Source organism: Balaenoptera borealis (assembly GCF_965194805.1).
Source record: "Balaenoptera borealis genome assembly, chromosome: 19".
Classification (NCBI taxonomy): Eukaryota; Metazoa; Chordata; class Mammalia; order Artiodactyla; family Balaenopteridae; genus Balaenoptera; species Balaenoptera borealis.
The window spans coordinates 53363653-53387979 of record NC_138878.1 but is presented as its reverse complement, the minus strand read 5'-3'; the positions used below and the strand labels follow the sequence as shown (position 1 = coordinate 53387979).

General features: G+C 39.1%; 2 protein-coding genes across 10 annotated transcripts in view; one reads left to right on the top strand and one right to left on the bottom strand.

Annotated features, from left to right (window-relative positions):
- ZNF461 (zinc finger protein 461) overlaps nt 1-24327 on the bottom strand; it is a 136477-nt gene that overhangs the window by 97464 nt on the left and 14686 nt on the right. For 4 of the 5 annotated variants that reach the window (XM_082367292.1, XM_082367294.1, XM_082367295.1 and 1 more), the window contains one exon: nt 22173-22296. In XM_082367292.1, the coding sequence (XP_082223418.1) occupies nt 22173-22296 (124 nt within the window). Of the gene's footprint in view, nt 1-22172; nt 24325-24327 lie in introns of those variants that run through there. The other variant, XM_082367290.1, reaches the window with a different exon arrangement.
- ZNF567 (zinc finger protein 567) overlaps nt 1-24327 on the top strand; it is a 77258-nt gene that overhangs the window by 52759 nt on the left and 172 nt on the right. For 2 of the 5 annotated variants that reach the window (XR_014237528.1, XR_014237529.1), the window contains one exon: nt 19373-22717. The exons of 1 other annotated variant lie outside the window; for it this stretch is intronic. Coding sequence is in view for 1 of the 4 variants with exons in the window: in XM_082367330.1 (XP_082223456.1) it covers nt 3-16 (14 nt within the window). In the remaining 3 variants the exon portion in view is untranslated. Of the gene's footprint in view, nt 1-2; nt 11797-19351; nt 22718-24327 lie in introns of those variants that run through there. 2 more of the 5 variants (XR_014237530.1, XM_082367330.1) reach the window with 2 other exon arrangements.

Sequence of the window (24327 nt, the reverse complement as noted above, 5' to 3'; positions counted from 1 at the left end):
AGAGTACCCTGTGTGACCTCTACCTGGAAGTGGAGGCCGGTTTGTTTATCCCCATGCAGCAAGAAGTACCATTAAGGGAACAAATGTCTATTTGGCTGGCCAGTAGATAGCCCAACACTAGGTGGTGGTTTTCAACAATGGCTGCCAGAGAGCACCACCCTTCTTTTAGGGCTTTGAGGGCTGTTAAGCTTTAATTATATATTTGGTTATTATCTTGGACATTTCCTGATTGGCATCAATTATTTTGTTTTGTTGTATAGTATTGTGGGCTCCTAAGGCAGCACCAGTGACTCCCAAAGTGGTCAGCTGAATAGGGCAGTTGGCAAGAATACAGTACGCTTGGTGCATGGGAGTAAGACTGATGCAGTTTGTTTAGGGACAGACTGAAAGGTTATATTTTCCCCAAAATGAAGATAGCACAAGTCAAATTATTTTGTAATGTTCTATTAGGGAGTGGGGCTAGAAGAGCAGAGTTCTGGGAAGCAGAAAGCAAAAGGGTTAAAGGAGGAGGGAGGATAGTTTGTTGTGGCTGCGGCTGAATTGGGAAAGTAAGAGAAGTGGAGAGAGCAGCAAGGGGTCTGGGGGTGGAGGAGACCTTTGACAGCAAGGTATAATGAGGGCTTGGGGTCAGGGAAGATTCCATCTAGGATGAGTCCAGCTGTGGGGCTGAGGTTATCTGATGGTCCATCAGGCTGTCGCAGAGTTGGTTAAGGGTGAGGCCATGGCCTTAACTAAGTTTGTAATAATCTTTAGCCAAATTCAGGACCTTGCAGCATAAACTTTGTTGGTTGGGAGCCACAGAAATTTATGTGGTTGGATAATGAGAGGCACAATGAATAAGAAAAGAGGTTACTATCTTGGCATCATATTGGGAATATAAAAATCCCAAAGAAGGGACTTCCCTGGTGGCACAGTGGTTAAGAATCTGCCTGCCAATGCAGGGGACACGGGTTCGAGCCCTGGTCCGGGAAGATCCCACATGCCACGGAGCAACTAAGCCCGTGCGCCACAACTACTGAGCCTGCACTCTAGAGCCCACGAGCCGCAACTACTGAGCCCATGCGCCACAACTGCTGAAGCCCGCACACCTAGAGCCCGTGCTCCACAACGAGAAGACTCCGCAATGAGAAGCCCGTGCACCGCAACAAAGAGTAGCCCCCTCTCGCCGCAACTAGAGAAAGCCCGCGCACAGCAACGAAGACCCAACGCAGCCAAAAAAAGAAAAAAAAGAAAATCCCAGAGAAGCTTCATTGCATACATCCCCGTGAAGCTTTCCATTGCCCTTTCAATAACAGTCTGACTTGTATTTTGAGAGGCCAGGCCTGGGCATAGGGATATTAATTCAAAAGGCTTAACAGTGGGGGTATGGAACAAGTATAAACGCTGCCTCCTATGTGACTCCCTTGTAAATTTAAAATAGCCAATAGGGGCTGCTTAAAACTAAACGTTTGCCAGCAAGGTGGAAATGGAATTATGGTGCCATCTAGTGGTTGGCTCTGGCAGTGTTGAAGAGCTCAAGTGAGTATGGGTGACAGTATGGGCAGCCCCAAAACCCACTGGCTGTCACATTGCCAGCTGGGGCCTGCTTAATGGCCTGCAGTGTCCCAGGCCCACGTCATTACCCAAAGTAGACACAGCCAGGATATGAAAAGCTGGAAGGTCAAGCAATAACATTTGCTCCATGTGGGTGTTATAGCCTGAAGCACCTGGGGCTGCTGGCCAGTATAGGTATAGTGTGGACCGTTATCCCAATTTCAGGTCTCAGTTGGCTGGGGAGATCCTTCATTCCTTGGTGGGGGATGTTCTTAGATGAGACCACATTTTAAAATGTAGGTTGTATTTTTGTTCAGATGTGGTAAGACCAACAGATGAGGAGATAAAAGATAGGTTATTAAAATGGAGGGGGGCACCTCATGCCACGCAGGGCCACATGAGGGAACACCAAGGTCAGTGGTAGGCAGAGAGAGGGAAGGAACTGTGGAAGAGCCTTTATTGTGGTTTTCACGGAAAGGTATGGGCAACGCAGGGTAAGCAGGCTAAGCAGGTTTGGAATTAGCTAGTTTGAATAATTTCAGTGGGCTCAGGGTATAGGTGCTGCCCCAGTTGTCTGATACCTGGCTCTGGGTGATTAGGGCAGGGAAATCATGCCCTCCCAAGTATAAGGGAGTATAAAAGCCTAATAAAGGAGCTGACTGGGGATAAGGGCTCTTGATTGGTTAGTTTGCATATGAAAGGTGCACTCACAGGAGAGTCATTTGCTAACTCTAGGACTGCTGGGAGGGGTAGTCCCTCTGGGTCAGCAAGGCCCCAGATGTCAAAGCATCAGGTATAGAAACTAGAAAATATGGTTAATACAGACCAATTTTAATCTTCCTTGGCCTCTCTCTGCTCTCAACACCATGGTGGGTGTGGATCCTGGGGTGAGATCATGATTGACATTATCAATTAAATATCCTTTATCGCTTGAAATTTTTGGCAAAGCTTGTGGCTTAGTTAAGTCATCATCAGGGTGCCTGAATAGCTTAGCAGATAACCAGAGGGGAATTCGATAGTGAGTGGATAATAATAATCTGTTCTTGATCTGACTTCCATCAAAATTGGGATGGGGGCAAGATTCAAAAGGGATAGAAGCGGGAAGGGAGGAACTTCCTTTCCAATGCGATCTTCATAAACCCTGACTTGTGAAGTGTCACACTACAGAGGGCAAGGAAAGGCAACTGAGGTGTTATCGGTGCATTTTGACATAGAGTTGAGTGCCCCAGGGGCCAGGAATTTAGTTTAATGAGGGCCACTAGCAGGAGATAGTTTCATTTAGAAAGCCGTATTGATTTTGTAATTTCAGTAAGGTTTGTTGAAACTAGCCAGTGTGGTGGTTTATAAGATCAGCAGCCTCAGGCTGAGAGGGAAGATGAAAGCTACATTGAACGCTTTGTTCAAGAGGCCAAGACTGTGTATTTGAGAAGTGAGTGCTTTGGTCAGTAATGTCTGGAACTCAAAAGGGAATGAAGAGTTTTTTAGTGAGGCCATGTAAGAAAGCTTCTGCGGTCGCATGCCTAGTGGGGTGTGCATGTAAGATGCTCATGTAGGTATGCACCATGGTCAAGGCATAATGAGTGGCACCAGCAGAGAAGGCCAGTGGCCTGATAAAATCTATTTGCCAGCAACTGTAGGGGCAGGACCGCTGTGGGATGGCACCCTAGTAATTATACTGCCAATGACAGGTCTTCCCACATAGAGTGCTTTGGCTTGTCATCACACTGGCCATGACAGACAGAGGAAAAACCCTTTGCATTCATCCTAAGCACTGAAGGAGCACTAAAGGCTCCTCTATGTTCTGATATTTCATGGGCCCATTGGACCAGAAGTAGGGAAATGGAATCTGGAGTGTCATCTAGGAAGTTTTCACCTTAGTCTCTAAAATTTGTGCTTATCTTTGGGCATTAAATTGGGCTTAAGCATTACGAGCCTTGGTGCAGAGACATGTGTGACCTTAATTTTTATCTTTGATGTCTAAGAGGCAAGGAATCCCCCAAAGTTGGTTATTACACCAAAGGTGGAAGCCTTGAATGAGAAATTGTTGCCATTGGCCAGACTAAATGGCTCGATTATTGGCAATCATCTAGGATTGTTGACCAAGACATTTTCCAATGCCATGATGGCTACCTAGAGTACAGCCAATTGTGCCGATGCTTAGGTCCCATCCTTTATCAGGGATGTCTTGGTTAAGGGATAAAAAACAACAGCCCTCTGGGACTTCCTTGGCAGTCCTGTGGTTAAGACTTCGCCTTCCAATGCAGGGGGTGTGGGTTCAACCCCTGGTAGGGGAGCTAAGATTCCACATGCCTTGTGGCCAAAAAACCAAAACATAAAACAGAAGCAATATTGTAACAAATTCAATAAAGACTTCTAAAAAATGGCCCACATCAAAAAAAATCTTTTAAAAAACCACACAAAAATAAACAAACAAAAAAACCAGCTCTCTAGCAAGCTCCATCATGTGAGATGGTGGTGTTACCATCCATAAAATATACAAACTCCATTTGCTGTTCACTCAGATGATCCCAAAGGGCTCCCCACGTAACCAAGGGGTCTGGGAGAGGGAAGACCTCCTCCAGCATGGTGGCACCAGGCAGGGGACTGAGGACAGAGGAGGCTACTTCCCTCTACAGGTGGGATAATGCCAGAGCACAGGTTTGGCACTGTCCTGTGGGTACCACTTCCATTTCAGCAAGGAGATCTCAGTGGCCATGCCAAACCTGCAGGGTACTGTTTCCATGACCCAGAATATAATGGGCAGCTGAGTGTGGAGAGTCACAAGGCCAGCTCCTGTGAGAGCCTCCACTTCCAGGATGGCCCAGTTTGCAGCTAGCAGTTGTAGCTCTAATGGTGTGTAACATGTGGCTGAAGTGGGCAGATTTTTGCACCAGAAGCCCATAGGCAAATACGGCCACTGTGGGTGGTCCATAGACTCCAAGAAGCATAACAGGTGGTTGCCAGAGCTTCCACCATGAAGGATTTTCCACGAGACAGTAAAGGAAGCAATGTTATATGGTCATCTGAACCGACTCTAGGTCCTTCTGTTTTAAAGGGCCCCCATTCACAGTGGTTTGCAAATGAAGGCATAAATAAGCTAGTAAATAAATTAGTTATATTTGTAAACAGGAATATGTTGCTTCTAGAAGCCAAAGAGACCTAATAGGTGTTGGTCTTGGTTGAGAGTGGTTGGTGCTGATAAAGTCAGAAGTTGCCTTTTAACTGCATCAGGAATGGAGCTGCCTTCAGCAGATCATATGAGGCCTAAGAATTTAACTGAGGTGACAGGCCTCTGAACCTCATGTGGGGCAATAGCCATCCCCTCTCAATAGTGCAGTGGTTACTGTTTGTATGTCCTGTGTCAGAGTGTCTAGTGAATATCCTAATCTGAGAATGTTGCCATACCTGGGAACATAGGGATTCCTGGATCCAATTGAGGTCTTATCAGCAGAGATTGTATGCAACAGCCAGGCTACTTAGGTATCCATGAGCAACCAAGTAAAAATGTATTGCATCCCTTTCAAAGCTGAATTTGAACAGAAAGGACTGTTGAAATTGGGACTGAATAGAACATAGTAGCCAAATCTATAACAGCAAAGTATTTGGCAGTGGAAGATTGAATGGTGTTGGTCATTTCTGCCCCCCATCCCAGCTTTATTAAGGTAAAATTGACAAGTAAAATGTATATATTTAAATATATATTTAAAGTATACAACATTATTTTTATATAAATATATTTATATATGTATATATACATGATTTTATATATAAATATATACATATATTTCTATATATACACGTGTACATATATATGTATATGTACACGTGTATATATATAAATATATGTGTATATACATGATTCCCACAATCAAGTTGACGTATCCATCACCTCATATAGCTACCTTTTTGTGTGTGTATGTGGTAAGAACACTTAAGATTTACTGTCTTAGCAAATTTTCAAGTGTACAACACAGCATGGTTACCATGCTATACATTAAATCCCCAGACCTTACTCATCTTATAACTCAAAGCTTGTACACCTTTGGTCATTTCAATTTTGTTAGGTCCCATTTTAATAGGTGGGACCATGGCACTAAGGTTGTAGTAATCCACTTTAAGGTATCATTCATTCTTTCCCGGTTTAAGACAGGCCAAATTGAGCTGTAAAATGGAGAAACAGTGGAGATAATCACGTCTTCTCTTAACAGATCTTGTATAAAGGATCTCAATTCGTAAAGGCCCTGTTTCAATTTATACTGGGCCATATCAACAATTTTAATGGGGGTTGGGGCAGATCCAGAAGGTCCCATTTTATGAAGGCAACAATAAGGGCCAAAGTTTAAATTTTATTCTAATGGCCACTTGACTGGGGAGAGCATCTATTCCAATAATGGAAAATCCAGGGGCTTCCCTGGTGGTGCAGTGGTTAAGAATCCGCCTGCCAATGCAGGGGACATTGGTATTCGAGCCCTGGTCTGGGAAGATCCCACATGCCGCGGAGCAACTAAGCCCATGTGCCACAACTACTGAGCCTGCACCCGTATGCCACACTACTGAAGCCTGCATGCCTAGAGCCTGTGCTCCGCAACAAGAGAAGCCACCGCAATGAGAAGCCCGCGCACCACAATGAAGAGTAGCCCCCACTCACGGCAACTAGAGAAAGCCGACGTGCAGCAATGCAGACCCAACGCAGCCAAAAATAAATAAATTAAATTAATAAATTTATTTTAAAAAAAGAAAATCCAAAGAGGGTGTGAGAGAGATAACCACTGGAAAATTAGGCAAACTTATTGTGCCAATAACAAGGTCAAGGTAAGGTGGACTTGTTTGCCTTTAATCTTATGTCTAGTAATGCCCCAAAGAACACAGTGAGTTCCTCCTTTAAATTTAGTGGGGTTTCTGGGGATCACCATGATTTGGAAACTGGTATCAATAAAGGCCATAAAAGGTTATATATTGTGTGGTGACCAGTGGACCATCATGGTTGTATGTGGGTAGCGGCTGGGGTCCCAGGGGCATGCTACATCCCTAGGAGGCGAGGGAGGTTGCCATTGACTCAGGTTAGAGAATGCGGCAGTGGGTCCTACACCTTAGGGACCTGGGTTTGGGCCAGGAGGAGACTGGATGCTCGGTAAAGTTTGTCATAGAAGAACCTGGAGCTCCTTGGGGATCTTATCGAGATAACTGGAAAAGCTCAGATCGCAGTGTTACCAATACCATGTCTTTTGGTAAGGGTTCTACAGTGGTAGAAGGAAGCCCTGGCAATTTTGAAATGAGGACTCACTTCAGTAGTTTGATCTGTTAATAAGTGTCTGTGCCACAGGGCACCATAGGTGTTTTTCCAAATAACCCTGAGGATCAGGATCTTGGTTGTCATAGAGGCATGGGTAGCAGCAGAAGAAATATTTAAAGGTCTTAGTCAGCCATCTGCTCTTAAAGAGTACAGACCTTAGCAAACCCCATGACTGCTTTTTCACTCTCTAATTACTGCTCTTTCACAAGCAACCAGCTGATGGTTGCATATATTGTACAGAGTATCAGTCTTCCCTCCGAACATTTCTGTAGAACAGAGGCCAATGCCTAGTTGAGACACACAACCAGCAGTCACAGGCTGAGTCATTCCCCTGAGCCTAGCATCAGTCACAGCTTATGCTGGAAGTGAGACACACAATTCTAAGACACATACATATGTATCTAGGCCAAGACACACAACCCAGGACCACCTTAAGGAGGGCCCCCATCCTGTTAGCCCATCCCTAAGCACCAATTATCAAAACTGTTGACTTTTGTTGATTAAATGTATAACCGAGGCTCTGCAGGACACAGCAAATGTAGCACAGAGTAGCACAACTCAAAGCACAATCTTGCCAACAAGCAGCAGAACTATCTCCCACACTATTTAAAGTGGTTTGTACCCAGTTAGTAAGCTAAGAACATGAGAAGAAAGATCTCAAAGTAGTAGTGGTCACAACCTAGAGAGTGTCCAAAGAGATTTTGAAATTTTGTTACTCACCAAAGGGACTTCTGGGCAGAGTGGGGCCTGCAAAAGCAGGTCTGGAGTGACTTGAATAAGGCAGAGAGAATAGGTTGGCTTTTAGACAGTGGGTGGGACCGGATGGATGTGGGCTGGAATTTGCAAAATTTAAATTTCCCACTGGCCCCAAAGGATGAGGTACACAGGCTTTCCTGTCAGCCTTTCCAGATGTGGGGCCAAAATGGATAGGGAAGACGGGTCTTAAAAGAAATCAGTGGTTAGATATCAAGACTAGAGTCAGACTCTTTATTACAAATAGATACTACTACTATCAACAGTTTACCAGTTAGTAAATTTAAGCAAGAGAAGTTAAATAATTTGCCTCATGTCACATAAATAGCAAATGGCAGCCTTTTCTCAGTCACTACATTCTCTGGTGTGAATCTGTAGAATTTTAATAAGGTTTGAGTCATGATAGAAAACTCTTCTACATTCATTATCAATTTTTCTCAGTATCAAATTTTCTGGTTCTGAATAACCTGAATACTACTAGGTAAAGGGAACTGCCACATCCACTGTATTTTACTCTGGCATGAAATCTGAATATCTATGACAAATGAATGGCAAAGTTAGAGTATGAATACTCTCCAAGTTATATTAGAGTATGAGTTGAGCAAGGTGTGCAGTCTGTCTAAAGGCCTTCCCACATTCCTTACATTCATAGGGTTTCTCACCAGTATGAATGCGATGATGTCAGGCAAGTTCTGAGCTGCGGATAAAGGCTTTCCCACATTCTTCGCAATTATAGGGCTTCTTGGCAGTATGAATTCACTGATGTATAGTAAGTTGTGAGGCACAAATAAAGGTCTTCCCACATTCTTTACATTCATAGTGTTTCACACCAGGATGAATTCTCTGGTGTTCAGTAAGTTGTGAGCCACAAAGAAAGGCCTTCCCACATTCCCTACATTGATAAGGTTTCTCACCAGTATGAAGTCGCTGATGTTGATCAAGTTGTGAATGCAGTCTAAAGGCCTTCCCACATTCCTTATAACCATAGGGTTTCTCACCCGTATGAATTCTCTGATGTCGAGTGAGTTCTGAGCCACAAATAAAAGCTTTCCCACATTCCTTACATTTATATAAGGTTTGTCATCAGTATGAATTCTCTGATGTCGAGTAAGGTGTGCAGATTGTCTGAAGGCCTTCCCACATTCCTAACATTCACAGGGTTTCTCATCTATATGAATTCTCTGATGTTGAATAAGATGTGAGCCATGAATAAAGGCTTTTCCACGTTCCTTACATTCATAGTGTTTCTCACCAGTATGAGTTCTCTGATGTTCAGTAAGATAGGAAAAATGACTAAAGACCTTCCCACATTCCTTACATTTATAGGGTTTCTCACCAATATGAATTGCATGCTGTCCCATAAGTCCTGAGCCATAAATAAAGGCCTTCCCACATTCTTTGAATTTACAGAATTTCTCTCCAGGATAAATTTGCTGACGTAGGATAAGATGTTTATAGGCTGAAAGTTGGCATTTTTTGTAAGTCATTAATGCTTGCCCCAAATATCCCTCCTGATTTATCTGTCGCCTCTCAAATTGGCCTTTGCATTCCCAGACATCTCTGATACTGGAGCCCACAATGCTATGACTTGTTTCCATTATCATCCATTGGGATGATGTTACTTCATACATTTCTTTTTGCAGACACAATTCCTTGGTTTTGCATCTGAACTCCAAGTCTGAAAGATAACCAGAAAGTAAACATACGGTGTTTCCTCTTAGGGGAGAAATAAAATTTCTATGGTAGAAATGGGGGAAAAACTGAAAATAATGTCCTTAAGAAGTGAAGATCGTATACAAGGCCTTCAATTTGAAAAAGAAGTCAAAAGCATAAACAAGAAAGATGAGGGAGGCTGTTAGGAAAACAGGTTAAGTCAGTACTTTCCAAATTCAGGTGTAGATTAGAATCACATAAATAGTCTATTAAAAGATTGGATGTCAGTGTACCACCTCAAATCAAGTAAATAAGAATTTACATCAATAGGTCTTAGGTTTCCTATGTTTAATACATTCAACCAGCCAATTCTGACGTTGCACAAAATTTAACAATCCCACCTAGAATTTTTCAGTGGTTTCCAACTGCACTTAGAATAAAATCCAAATTCCCTTACCACAGCTTATGAGATCCTCCATAATCTTATCTTTGACATATCTCAACCAAAATCCTATCCAACACCTTCTCAACCCACTTTTCCCCAGTGTTCATTATGTACCACATATTCATCACTTCTGAACATCTGAAATAAGTCCTTTACCTTCTCAAATTTTTCCACAGACTGTTCAATTTGTTAGAAATTCTCTAAACGTAGCTCTTTTCATAGCTGACTTCAAGTCTCAGGTGAAAAGTCACTTCCTTAGAAAGTTTGAGCTAGACAACCCTATTTAAATTCACTTCTTCGTTCTCTATCTCATCATAGTATTTTCTCACTGCAATGTTCTGGATTTTAGAATTATACAACCACTTACTTATTCATATGTAATCTTTTATTTTCTTTATGTTAAAGCCCTTAAGGGGCAGGAACAATGACTGTTTCACCCAACACAGAATAACCAAAATATTAGTCATAAAAGGTGTTCCATAGATAATTGTTTAATGAATGAATCACTGGATGAATGAAAGGGGATTATTATAGGGATAAAAGGAAATACTATGCAGATATGGAAGTAGGGAAGAATTTAAGGATTATAACAATCATTTGTACTTATAATTACAGAATAGTTCTAAACATCTGTCCCTGATTTTAATCTCTCTCACATCACTGAAAGGATAATATAAGCTCTTTACTTCATAAGCTCTTTACTTCATTACTTCCCTCAGAAACTAAAACAAAATCATAACCAAAACTAGATTATTAAATGATGCAAATAGAAAAATGATATTATATATACCTAACCACCCATCCATTCAATTGTTCTCCCTCTACTTCTACCAGTGCTCATTGTCATTTATGTGTAGTTATGACTATCTATACCATACTATACTGAGGTGCCTTTTCTTTTACCCTTCACTTGAATTTGTAGTATTACTCAACCTTCTGTCCAATATACAATCTATTTTGTTCCTCCAGGCCCCTTCTCTGGGCTTCCCTTCCCTCCTTTATGTCCAAAACCACTATATTTGTACTTCCCAGAAAACTATTTCTTCCCAGGCATTATAATAGGTTTGAAACATAATAAAAGGGCAATGTAATGTTAAGCAAAGGGACTTGAGAATTTTGGGAGACTAGGATCACTACCTATTTGGTAGAATGAGGTGGGTAAACTGGACCACTAGAAACTCTATAACAAAGGGTATGCTGAATGTAAACTGAAGGAAATGATGGAGAATGGAAATCTAGATAATGGAACAGACAGAATATTCTAAAATGCTGAGTGAGTATAGAAAGTTTACAACACAAATATTCCTCTGACTGACTACAGTATGGTATGTTTTGTGACTCCAATAAAACCATTATTTGGTGCTAATGCTATAAAGATTGTCCTTGAAATAATATAGAAGAGAACTCAGGCAGTCTCTAGCAATGAGTGATTTGACAGTAAAAGCTGAGAAATAGTTCAGAGTAAAAGAAAGAGTAATAATGAGATCTAGTGAGGATTTAGTGAGAACACAGGATTCAGACAGACCAGGATTTCAGACCCTAGCTCTGTTGATGATTACCTTTCTGTGTAGACAAAGTACTTTTACCTATCTCAGTCACCATTTCTTCATATAACAATAGATATAGAAATATCTATTCCATGGGCTTGTAAAGATTAGGAATAATGCATGTAAAGTGCCTGGCATAAAGAGCTCAAGAAGTGGTTCTAAGATGAACTGGTTTGCAGGGCAGAAATTGAGACACAGATGTAGAGAACAAACGTATGGACACCAAGGGGGGAAAGTGGCGGGGGTAGAGGGGTGGTGGTGGTGGTGGGATGAATTGGGAGATTGGGATTGACATATGTACACGAATAGGTATAAAATGGATAACTAATAAGAACCTGCTGTATAAAAAAATAATTTTTTTTAAAAAAGTGATTCTATCATTCTTATTACTATGGAAGAAGATTCAGGGGAAAAAAAGGCGGGGGGGGGGGGTGCAGGGACTGAGCAAGGAAAATGATATTAAGTTTTCCTGCACCTGAACTATGTGCTTTTCATAAAATCAATGTAAATTTCATAATGTGAATGTGGAAAATTTCATAAAAATTTTCTATCATAAAGGAGACGAGGGGCTTCCCTGGTGGCGCAGTGGTTGAGAATCTGCCTGCCAATGCAGGGGACATGGGTTCGAGCCCTGGTCTGGGAAGATCCCACATGCCGCGGAGCAACTAGGCCCGTGAGCCACAATTACTGAGCCTGCGCATCTGGAGCCTGTGCTCCACAACAAGAGAGGCCGCGATAGTGAGAGGCCTGCGCACCGCGATGAAGAGTGGCCCCCACTTGCCGCAACTAGAGAAAGCCCTCGCACAGAAACGAAGACCCAACACAGCCATAAATAAATAAATAAATAAATAAATAAATAATTTTTTTAAAAAAAGGAGTCGAATGTGAAAGGGGTGAGGCATGAAGACAAACAAACAAAAAGACTTCCAAAACTCAAGGAGTAGGGTGGAAATTATTCTAGATTCACCCTCTTGTTCATGCCCTCAATCATCTGCAATGTTAATTTTCACTATTATATCCCTGATGGCCTTACCTAGCTTAAATTCCACAGTCCATCATTGTAACTATTGTCTTGCATTTATGTCCCCAACCTGATTAAATCCAATTCTGCCTATTGTTCTTCTCCACCTGAGTAGCTGAACATGGCTGGTAAGGAACACACAACCACATTGACTATTCTCACTATACATTTATAACCACACAACTCAAATGGACCCTCAGCATTTCCCCTCACCTCTGCTACATTTCTCATTTTCTCACTCTCTGAGAAAATTTCCCTCACCTCTTTTCTCTCCTAAGATCTCAAAACTATCTCCTGGCTGATGTCCAGATTAATAATTTCATGAAGAAGGTGGGAGGGGGGAAGTAAGAATGAGAGAATTTTCTCTCATGCAATCAAATCAACCAACCTGTACATAAACTCCAATAATCTGTTTCCCCTGCTGATAAAATGCTTCTGTCCAAGGCCAATACCTTAACTGGATCCTGAAGACTATCTTCTCTGACATAACCTTTTCTTGCATATGCTTCTGCAATCCCCATCCCCTCTCCTTCACAAATAGTTTTCCTGCTCTCATGTTTTGTTCCTATCAGCACAAAAGACACTCCTTAAAATCTCCTTTAAAGTATGTACACACAAACAACTTCCTTGTCTCGAGGACCCCCTGCAGCTACCAATCATTTCCTTGTCCTCTGTTTTACAAAATTTCACACTATCTACACATTGTCTCACCATCCACACATTGTCTCACTTCCTATTTTTTTTGTGTTAAAATAGTTTGCCATAGAAAAATGTAAGCTTTTGAAAGTGGAAAAAACCCAATATAACAATCACTCAGCTTCAATAACTGTCAACTTATAGACACTCTTATTTATCCATCCACTTCTCACAGCCAATCCATAAATTAATTTGAAGCAAATTCCAGGCATCTTATTATTTCATCTGTAAATATTTCAGCATGAATCTCTAAGACAAGAACATTTTTGCAAAAGCATAGTAATATAGTAATCAAAACTAAAATTTACAGGGCTTCCCTGGTGGCGCAGTGGTTGAGAATCTGCCTGCCAATGCAGGGGACACGGGTTCGAGCCCTGGTCTGGGAAGATCCCACATGCCGCGGAGCAACTAGGCCCATGAGCCACAATTACTGAGCCTGTGCGTCTGGAGCCTGTGCTCCGCAACAAGAGAGGCTGCGATAGTGAGAGGCCCGTGCACCGTGATGAAGAGTGGCCCCCGCTTGCCACAACTAGAGAAAGCCCTCACACAGAAACGAAGACCCAACACAGCCATAAATTAAATAAATAAATAAAAACTAAAATTTACAGCAATTCTTTAAGATCAAATATCCAGTTAGTCTTCCTATTTCCCCAGTTGTCTAATTATAAATGTGTATTTTTCAGTTTGTTTGAATCAAGATCCATGTGAGGTCTGTAAATGAGACTGGTTGCTATCTCTAAGTCTCTTTTAATCTTTAAGATATATAATTAAAGATAAAATATAGCCTGAGTTCAAAATAATCCTTCCAATTCATATTCAGGACTACAGGGTTTCTATTTAATGTTATCAATCTTAAATCTGTATTTCCTTTCTCCTGTACTGACAGTCTCAGTTTTCAAAGACTCCAACTAAATTGCTCATTTATTTTATTCCACAGAACCTAACAATATCAGCACTGCTACCACTAATATGGTTACTAAAAACATTATGGTGGGGCTTTTAGATAGCGTCCTTTCTTCTTAGGATATATAACCAATGGATACACATTTAGATTGAATTGTTTCCTTTCTCTTTTGGTTTCAGGGATTTTTCTAAAGTTAATTTTGTTTTATAGTTGTGTAAGATGTTTATTATAGTTCCCAACTCAAATCTACAAAATAAAGTAAAATGAAAGAAGTCCTCTTCATCCCATTACTTTCCCTCCCCTTGTACAAAGTAACAACTAAAAAACACTTTATTTTTTTCCTCTTTGATCTTTATTACTTCCTTCCTTCTGTTGACTTTAAGTTTTGTTCTTTTTCTATTCTTTTAGGTGGTAGGTTAGGTTGTTTATTTGAGATTTTTCTTGGGTTTTTTGTTTTGTTTTTTTTTTGTTTTTTGAGGAAGGCCTGTATCACTATGAACTTCCTTCTTAGGACTGCTTTTGCTGCATCCCATAGATTTTTGTATGGTTGTATCTTCATTGTCATTTGTCTTGAGGTATTTTATGATTTCCTCTTTGAGTTCCTCATTGACCCATTGGTTTTTTTTAGTAGCATGTTGTTTATTCTCCATCTAATAGGTGTTTGTTTTGTTGGGTGTTTTTTTTTTTTTCATTTTTCTTTCTGTAGTTGATTTCTACTTTCATGACAGTGTGGTCAGAAAAGATGCTTGAAATAATTTATATTCTCTTAAATTTGTTGAGGCTTGTTTTGTGTCACACTAGTGGTTTATCCTAGAGAATGTTCCATGCACGCTTGAAAAGAATGTGTATTCAGGGGGCGGGGGCGGTTTGGATGTAGTGTCCTGTATATATCAATTAAGTCTAACTGTTCTATTGTGTCGTTTAGGATCTCTGTTGTCTTATTCTAAAAAACACTTCAAAAAATACAATATCCTTCCTATTTTAGATAAATAACAGCATGTTTTAGTATAATTACTGTTTGGCCTTAGTTCTATCATTTTGATTTATGATACATAAACACTCGAACATGCACACATACGTATCTTTTATCTATACAGTCTTTCCCTATGTATACCATTTTACTTATTCTCTATTTTGGGGCATATCTTTTCACATTTAGTCAAGTTTACATTTTTGATCCAATGCTTATTTTTATCCTGATAAATTTATATATTAACTGTTGTCCTCCTCCTCTCTCTGCTATTACCTACTGGTTTCCTAATATGAGACATATTGAAAATAATTATTAACCTCTTATCCCTTCCCTAGGCTCTGATTTGAAATATTTACTTCCTCTGTTAATATCTATAAGGTAATTTACAAGCTTGTACTTTTCATATACCCCTCACATTCTCACCCTACTTCTTAGATAATTATAACTATATATATCTACTATACCTAAGCAATAATACTATACTCTCTCCCTTAATACCACCACTTAGTATTACATATACAGGTTATTATATACTTAATGCTCAACCCAGTCCTTAGGTTGATGTCTCTCTATTTCTGTTTTCTGAAGCTCATTTTCAGGTTGATCCCTTGGGAAGGGGTTAGAGGAATAATACTCCTTGAGCTTCTGCATATATATATATAACAATTTGGCTAGGTAAAAAATTCTTAGCTCAAAATTTATGTCTTTGTATAACTTAAATAGAAAAATAGACATTGTCTTCTGGAATAAAGCTTTGCTGTAGAAAGGCCAGATGATAATCTGATTTTCCTTTCCTTTTAAGTGACTTCGTCTTTATGCCTGGATGCCAAAGTTATGATCTTCCTGGATACATGGTGTACTTTTTCAAAACATGGCTTCAGTCCTTTTGTTCTTAATTTTAGTTATCTTGAGTCATTTTTGGCAATTGTTCTGTTCCATTAAACTCTTATTGGAACTCTTAATGAAGATGTTAGATCCTCACTGCCTATCTTCTATATCATTTTCTCTCTAATCCTTTTTCTCTCCTTCTTAATTTCTTCTTGATTTTGAAATATTTTCTCCTTTCCATCTCCTGTTTCTCCCAAGGCATTATTTGTTGCACATTTTCATTTTTATTTCCCTTCTAGTTTGGTCTTCACCTCTGAAATGATTTTTTTATTTTATTTCTAATTCTTTCCTGAGTCTGTCACCATCTTTAATTTTTTTTTTCTCCAGTTGCCTCATATCTGAGTTTTTCTAATTCTGTTTTATTGTTCTTTCAGAGTGTCTATCATTTTCTGACATTTTTAGCTAGCTTTGAAACATTATGACGGTACATATGACATGCTGGTGTGCCTTTCATTGTCTATAGGAATGTTGTTTTATTCTTTAATCTCTTTTATAGCAATTTTATGCAAGGTTAAACCAGAATCTTTTCCTATTGCTTTTATTTAAATTTTTAAAATTTAAATTAACATAAGCAAAGCTTTCTTGTGTACAGTTCTATGAATTTTAATACATGTAGAGATTCATATAACCACAATAATTATACAGAATAGTTCGATCACCCCCAAAACTCCCTCAAGCTATCACTTTATACTCCCTCCCTCCCCTAGTCCCTAATCTCTGGCAAACGCTGATCTGTTCTCCATCTCTACGATTTTTTTTCATTTCCAGATTGTTATATAAATGGAATCATACAGTATGTAACTTTTAGAGATTTTTTTCCCATTCAGCATAATGCTGTTGAGATCCATGCAAGTACCTTCATGTACTTATAGTTCATTCCTTTTTATTGCTGAGTACTATTCCATTGTATGGATGTGTCATTCACATGCTGAAGGACATTTAGGCTGTTTTCAATTTGGGGCAATTGTGAACAGAGCTACTACAAATAACCCTGTATAGGCTTTTGTGTGAATATAAGTTTCCATTTCTCTAGGGTAAATACTCAGGAGTAGGATTGCTGGGTTATGTATGTGTAAATTCATAAGAAACTGCTAAACTCTTTTCCAAAAGTTACTGTACCATTTTGCATCCCTTCCAGCAAAGTATGAGAGTTCCAGTTGCTCAGTATCCTTGCCAGTACCTAGTACTGGCAATATATTTTATTTTAGCCATTCTAATAGGTGTTTAGATTCTCATCATGGTTTTAATATGCATTTTCCCAATGGCTAATGGTGTTGAACATCTTTTCATGTGTTTATTTGCTATCCATATATCCTCTTTGATGAAGTGTCTGTTCAAGTCTTCCTCTTTGACTCATAGGCTATTTAGAGGTGTCTTGTTTCATTTCTAAGTGTTTGGAGGTTTGCCTCTAATCTTTGTTATTGATTTCTCATTTAATCCTATTATGTCAAAGGACATAAGATGTATGGTTTCAATTCTTTTAAATTTAAAGTTTGCTTTATGATCCAAGATATGTTCTGTGCACACTTGAAAAGAGTGTGTATGCTAATATTGTTGGGTAAAGTATATTATAAATGTTGATTATATTCATTTGCATGATTGTGTTATTTAGTTTTTCCATACACTTGCTGATTTTCTGTCTACTAGTTCTATCAGTTACTTAGAAAGGCATGTTGGAGTCTATATAAAATTGTGGATTTAATTATTTCTCCTTTCAGTTCTGTCAGTTTTTATTTCATATATTTTGGAGCTCTCTTGTTTGTTAGGTATACACATTGAGAATTATTATGTCTTCTCAGTGAATTGACCCTTTTATCATTATGTAATGTCCCTCTTTATCCCTGGTGATTTTCTTTGCTCTCTAGTCTTTGTTTCCTGCTAATATTACCATTCCAGTTCTTTTTTATTTGTGTTTGCTTAATGTATCTTTTTCTATCCTTTTAATCTACCTATATTTGAAGTGAGTTTCTCATAAATAGCACACTTCAGTCATGAATTTTTATCCATTTGGACATTCTCTGTCTTTTAATTGGTGTATTTAGTCCATTGGCATTTAATGTAATTATTGATGTGTTTGGATTCAGGTCTACTATTTTATTATTTGTCTTCTATGTGCATCCTGTTTTTCATTCCTCTGTTTCCAATTTTATGCCTTCATTTGTGCTGACACTTTTTTTGGCCCATCATCCTTTTCTTTTTAATGGTGGTAAAATATACATAACATAAAATTTACCGTCTTAACCATTAAGTGTACAGTTCACTAGTGTTAAGTATATTCACATTGTTGTGCAACCAATCTTGAAAACTGTTTTATCTTGCAAAACTGAAACTCTGTGCCCACTAAACAAAGTCTCTCTCCAAGTCTGTACTCTAGATACCTTAGAAAATGAAATCAGTTTGTCTTTTTGTTACTGGCTTATTTCACTTAGCATAATGTCCTCAAGGTTCATCCATGTTGTGGTATGTGTCAGTATTCCTTCCTTTTTAAGGCTGAATAATATTTCACTGTCTGTTTATACTACATTTTTGTTTATCCATTCATTTGTTGATGGACATCTTGGTTGCTCCCCCATGTTAGCTATTGTGAATAATGGTGCTATGAACATGGGTGTACAAATATCTGTTTGGGCCCCGCCTTTCAATTCTTTTGGGTATATGCCCAGAAATGGTATTGCTGGATAATATGGTAACTGAACACTTTTTAATATTCCATTTTAATTCTTGCTCATTTTTAATTGAGATGGGTGTTACTCTATGTTTCGGAGGAAAAATTGGGCCAGGGTAGATTTTATAGCTTTGTGGCATTGAAGCTCCCTCTTTGTGGTTTTCTATGAGTGCTCAAAACTGTAGTCTTAAACACTTCCTGAAATCTGCCTCCTCTGCTCCTCTCCCCCACTTTTATCTAGACCACCTTCTTCCTTTGCCACTATCATCCCTGTCCTGTTGTTCAATTTGGATTCTACTACCAGAAATGTCTCCTGAGTAGTAGATGTTGTCCTGAAAGGCATCTGTGGTTTGGATTCTAGAGTTTAAGGGGCCCAGACTTTAGCTGTGCTGTATTTACCTTGCACTTACCTGCCTATAGAAGGATGACTTCCAGTTTCAGCTGCTGCTGTACTTTCTAGTGAGTAAATTTACGATTTGAGAGTTCTCTTCTTCTCAGAGCTGTCAGATACTCCCTTGCTTTTATTTCTACTTCATCCATAAAAGCTGCAGACACCAAAAGGGTCTTAGGGCTGTCAGTTTATTCCCAGCTAATCTTCTTGTAGGGTTTGAGGGGGTGACTTGTCACTTAGCTTTGATGTAGATGTTACCTGTGGATTTGTATTTTGCTCTCTTAGTTTCTCTCTTATTTGGTTTGTTTGTTTTGTTTGGTGGGAGATGGGGAGGATTCAAGGAAAGCAAAAATATTACACATTCACAGCCACCATTTTCCCAGAATTCTCTTCCACGTTTTTTAAAGCCATTTCAATCAGGAATGATTTTTGTTTCATAACTCCACTGAAAAAACACTCTTTCTAAGACCACCAAAACCCTCCCTTTTGTTAACTCTAGTGGTCAGTTACTGTTCTTCCAGCAATGCGTGACAGTTTATCTACTGGTACATCCATACTTACCTTGGTCATTTTCTACTTTGCTCACCAGTCTTTCTCATTCTCCTTTTAGATACCATCTAGGGTGATCAACCATCTCAGTTTGCCTGGGATTGTCCTGGTTTTAGCACTGAAAAGTCCCACATTCTGGAAAACTCCATAATTGGGAAAACCAGGACCATCCTCCTTTCCTGACTTCTAAGTGGAAGAATGGCTCAGAGAACAGGCTTTGACACTCTTCTCCTCTCAATATTTCACTCATTTATCAAGTGATCTAATTCAGTCTTATTGTTTAATAAACTATCCATCTGCTGATGATTCCCAGCTCTACCCTCTCCACTCTGCCAGAAGCTCACATATCCAACTACTATTGATCCTTCTGGCTTAACCTTAAAAAAAAATCCTGAATCTAATCATTTTCTCAACATTTCTACTGTTAACATCATAAGCGTCAGCAAATTTTTTCTTTAAGAGCCAGATAGTGAATATTTTAGGCCTGCAAGCCACAGTCCCCATTGCAACTACTCAACTTGGCCACTGTAGCACAAAAATAGCCAAAGACAACACATAAGTGAATAGGTGTGGCTATGTTCTGATAAAACTTTATTTATAAAAAATAGGCAGCTGGCTCACAGGCCATACATAGTTTGCTGAACCCTAGTCTAACCTATTATCATCTTATGTGTGATTTACTAACACAGCATCCCAATTAGTCACCTTATTCCTCTCCTTTTAGCTTCAACAGTAGTCAAAAAGTATTTTTTGTTAAGAAATACATACAAATGAGAGTGTTTTATGCATTTGTATATACACATATTTAAAAGGTATGAAGAATAATGAAATGAATACTATGTATCCATTACTAAGCTTAAAAAATAAAACATTATTGATGCTTCTTGAATATCCCTCCCAAAGCAAATTGTTCTTGCTTTCCTGTACCCTACAGGTAACCACTATTTTGAAATTTGTATTTCTCATTCTCTTTCCTTTTATTATTGTTTTACTATATATATGTGAATTCCTATTTAAGATACTGTGCAGTATGACAACATTTGAACACTATATATAAATAGCATCATACTACTTGTATCCTGTGACTGTTTTTTATGATTAGCCTGATATATTAGCTATAATTCATTCATTTCATGGTAGTATGGTTTTATTTAGCATACAATAGAAACAGGATGATTTACTGATCTATTCTGATGCTGACAGACATTTAGATTGTTTCTAGTATTTTGCAAACATTGCGGGTACTGACATTCTTCCTCATCTCTCCCACTGCAACCTCTGCTTTTAGCAGTATGGTACACTTTATCTATCATGAAAAGTAGTCTTCTGTTGCAAAACTGCTAAATGCTGGATCTATCAAAATAAACGTTTCTTTAAACTTGCCACTGAGCGCTCAAGAAAGTAAAGGAAATTCCTAAAATCAAAAACAATGTAAACATACTAAACACAGAAAAGAAAACTGAAACTGGAGTGGCAAAGCAAACCTGAGAACTGAAACCACCTTGTGGGGCATCCCAACAGAAACCAAGAGCTTTTGTGGATTGATGTCCATGTGAAGGAACAAGGTTGAGTCTCAAACCACGCAAAGTGAAGAACGAAACCTGAGACTACAGCATAAAACCCAGGTCTTCAAAGAAGCCACACCCAGAGTTAAAGGGTGGGCTAGGAAAAACAGTCTCCTGCCAGATAAGGGACTAACAGGTAAATCTGCTCTCCTCAGCTATGGGTCTAGATTTCACCACAACTACCACCACCAAAAATTTAAAAAAGAGTCTCACCTGAGAATTAATAATTAACATCCATCCTCACATAAGATTGGAGTTCAAATTTACACTACCTGTCATGGACACCTCAAACTGAGAAATTAATGAAAGAATAGACCTGGTCTCTGGTAGAAACGAGTAAATAATCTCTTAGAGTAATGCTTTGAATCCAGATCCTTCAAGATTCCCCCCTTTCAAACTGAGGCGCATAGAAAGTCACAATCAAAAGTAAGACTAGCAGAAATAAACCACCAGGTATTAGCATTAGCAGAAATAACAAACAGAAGAGTTAAACCACCAGCCACTTCAGATACTAGGAGAGAAAATATATAAAAATTCACTATATATTTTTTTTAAAAGATGGAGTCAAAAAGTGAGAAGTACCCAAGTATCAACAAGTACACCAAGTACCCAGATCTTGATTTCTAACAATATTCTCCAATAAATAAAACCAGAGCTCCTTCAAGAAGTTGCTGATTCTAGGCCTGGGACAGGAAATATACATGAGGAGCTTGGAGCATCTCGTATACCAGAAGTAAAGAAATGCTTCCAAAAACCGAGAGTGATGGTGTTCAAAGAGACACAGAAGCCACTTGAAAGAGCTCCCCATGGCCAAAGCAACAAAGTAAATAAAGTAGTATTAAATTTATAACTCATAATATGAAACAAATATTCATGATTCCATACTGATATAAATAAGTTATTGAATAAATAAATAAGTGGAGGAGAAAAGACAAATCTTCTAAGCAGAAGAATTTTAAATAACTTATGTAGATACTCTGTCCCAAGGAGGTAGAACATAATTCCTATTCCTTAAGTGTGGATTGTGCATAGTGTCTTCCTTCCAAAAAATATAGTATGGAAAGGGGGAAATAAAAGAATAACTTTACAGTGGAGAAACCTGACAAACACTACCTCAGCCAGGTAAGCAAGGTTAACATCATCAGTGGTAAGTCATGTTGACAGTATGTACCTGTGATATCATGTGATGAGAATGGCACTTTACCTCTGTGGTCTTCCTTCCAAAAACCCATAACCCCAGTCTAATCATGCAAAAAGTACCAGACAAGTCTCAATGAGAGACAGTCTACAAAATACCTGACCAATACTGCTCAGAACTGTCAAGGTCATCACAAACAAGGAAAGTCTGAGAAACTGTCGCAGCCAAGAGGAGCCTAAGGAGACATGACAACTAGATGTATGTGGTATCCTGGATGGGATCCTGGAACAGAAAAAAAAAAAAGACATTAGATAAAAACTAAGGAAATCTGAGTAAAATACAGGCTTTCGTTAAAAATAATGGATCAGGGCTTCCCTGGTGGCGCAGTGGTTGAGAATCTGCCTGCTAGTGCAGGGGACACGGGTTCGAGCCCTGGTCTGGGAAGATCCCACATGCCACGGAGCAGCTGGGCCCGTGAGCCACAACTACTGAGCCTGCGCGTCTGGAGCCTGTGCCCCGCAACGGGAGGGGCCGCGATAGTGAAAGGCCCGCGCACCGCGATGAAGAGCGGTCCCCGCACCGCGATGAAGAGTGGCCCCCGCTTGCCGCAGCTAGAGAAAGCCCTCGCACGAACCGAAGACCCAACACAGCCAAATAAATAAATAAATAAATAAATAAATAAATAAATAAATAAATAAATAAATAGTAGCTCTAAAAAAAAAAAATAATAATAATGGATCAGTATTGGTTCGTTAATTATGACAAATGTACAAATGAAAGTTGTTAATAATAGGGGAAATGGTGTAGGGTATGTGGGGACTCTTGGTACTAGCTTTACAACTTTTCTGTGAATGTAAAAAGTTTAGTTTTTTTTAAACATGAGAAAGTAACAACTGATTAGCAAAATGACCAGGGAAATTTTTTTTAAAAATCCAAATAGAACTTTAAAAATAAAAAAAAAATGTAATTTAAAAGTCAATGGATGGGGCTTCCCTGGTGGCGCAGTGGTTGAGAGTCTGCCTGCCAATGCAGGGGACACAAGTTCGAGCCCTGGTCTGGGAATATCCCACATGCCGCGGAGCAACTAAGCCCGTGCGCCACAACTGCTGAGCCTGCGTGTCTGGAGCCTGTGCTCCGCAGCAAGAGAGGCCGCGATAGTGAGAGGCCCGCACACCGCGATGAAGAGTGGCCCCCGCTCGCCGCAACTAAAGGAAGCCCTCGCACAGAAACGAAGACCCAACACAGCCAAAAATAAATAAATAAAAATTTAAAAAAAAAAGAAACAAAGCAATGAGCAAGCATCCTTGAGTATATGTACTAAAAAAAAAAGTCAATGGATGAATTGGAAATATTAGAATATAATCATGACGTGTTTTTTTCAAATACTTCCTAGTTTCATCCATTGAAGTCTTAGAAACAGTGACCAATCCAGCAGCATGAGCAGGCTAATGACTAGATTGCTGTCTCTAAATACTATTTCTCACTCCAAAGAATCAGGGCTCCTTGGAGCATCTCAGCGACAGGGCAGAAAATGTATATTATGAGCCCTGGAACAAAGTGGCATATTAGAAAAGCAAAGAAGCTATCAAAGACTTCCTAGAGTCATGTCAAAAGGACTCAGGAACAAATCTGAAGAGGCTCCTACTGGTCAAATAAAGGACAATTTGAGCATATATTTAAGAATAATAACTGTAATGTAATAACTGATGAAATACCAAATATTTTTTTTAAATCTATGAGTTTATAATAACAATTTTTTAATTCTTTGGTAATTTTTAGAGGATGAAATGGCTGTTAACACCACAGAAAGAGAAACAAATTGACATTAAATGCTTCCTGATAAAACGCACAATACTAATACAGTTTGTTTATAGGGAATAAAGGGGAGAGAGGTACAAGTTAAATAACAGGACAGATGATCCAGTTTCTTTAGCATATAAACTATGAGAAAGGGAAGGAAAGGAATCAACAACAAAATCTCACTGGACAGATTAAGTAGCAAATCAGATACAACTCATGAGAGAATCAGTGACTAGATGACTTATCTGGAGAAATTTTATATCACATACTATATAGAGGAAAAGAGACTAGAAATATGAAAGCAAAGTTAAGAGTCATGAAGAAAGGACAAAGATCTTATCGGTCTTCCAAAAAAGAACAGGGTTGAAACTATATTCAAAGATGTAATAGCTTTTTTAATTCAGAACTGATGAATTTTTCTTTCTGGGATCATTTTCATTTTTTTCTAAAGTACATCCTTAGAAGTTTCTTTCTGTTCATGGTTAAGTCAATTCTGTTCATTTTGATCATTTT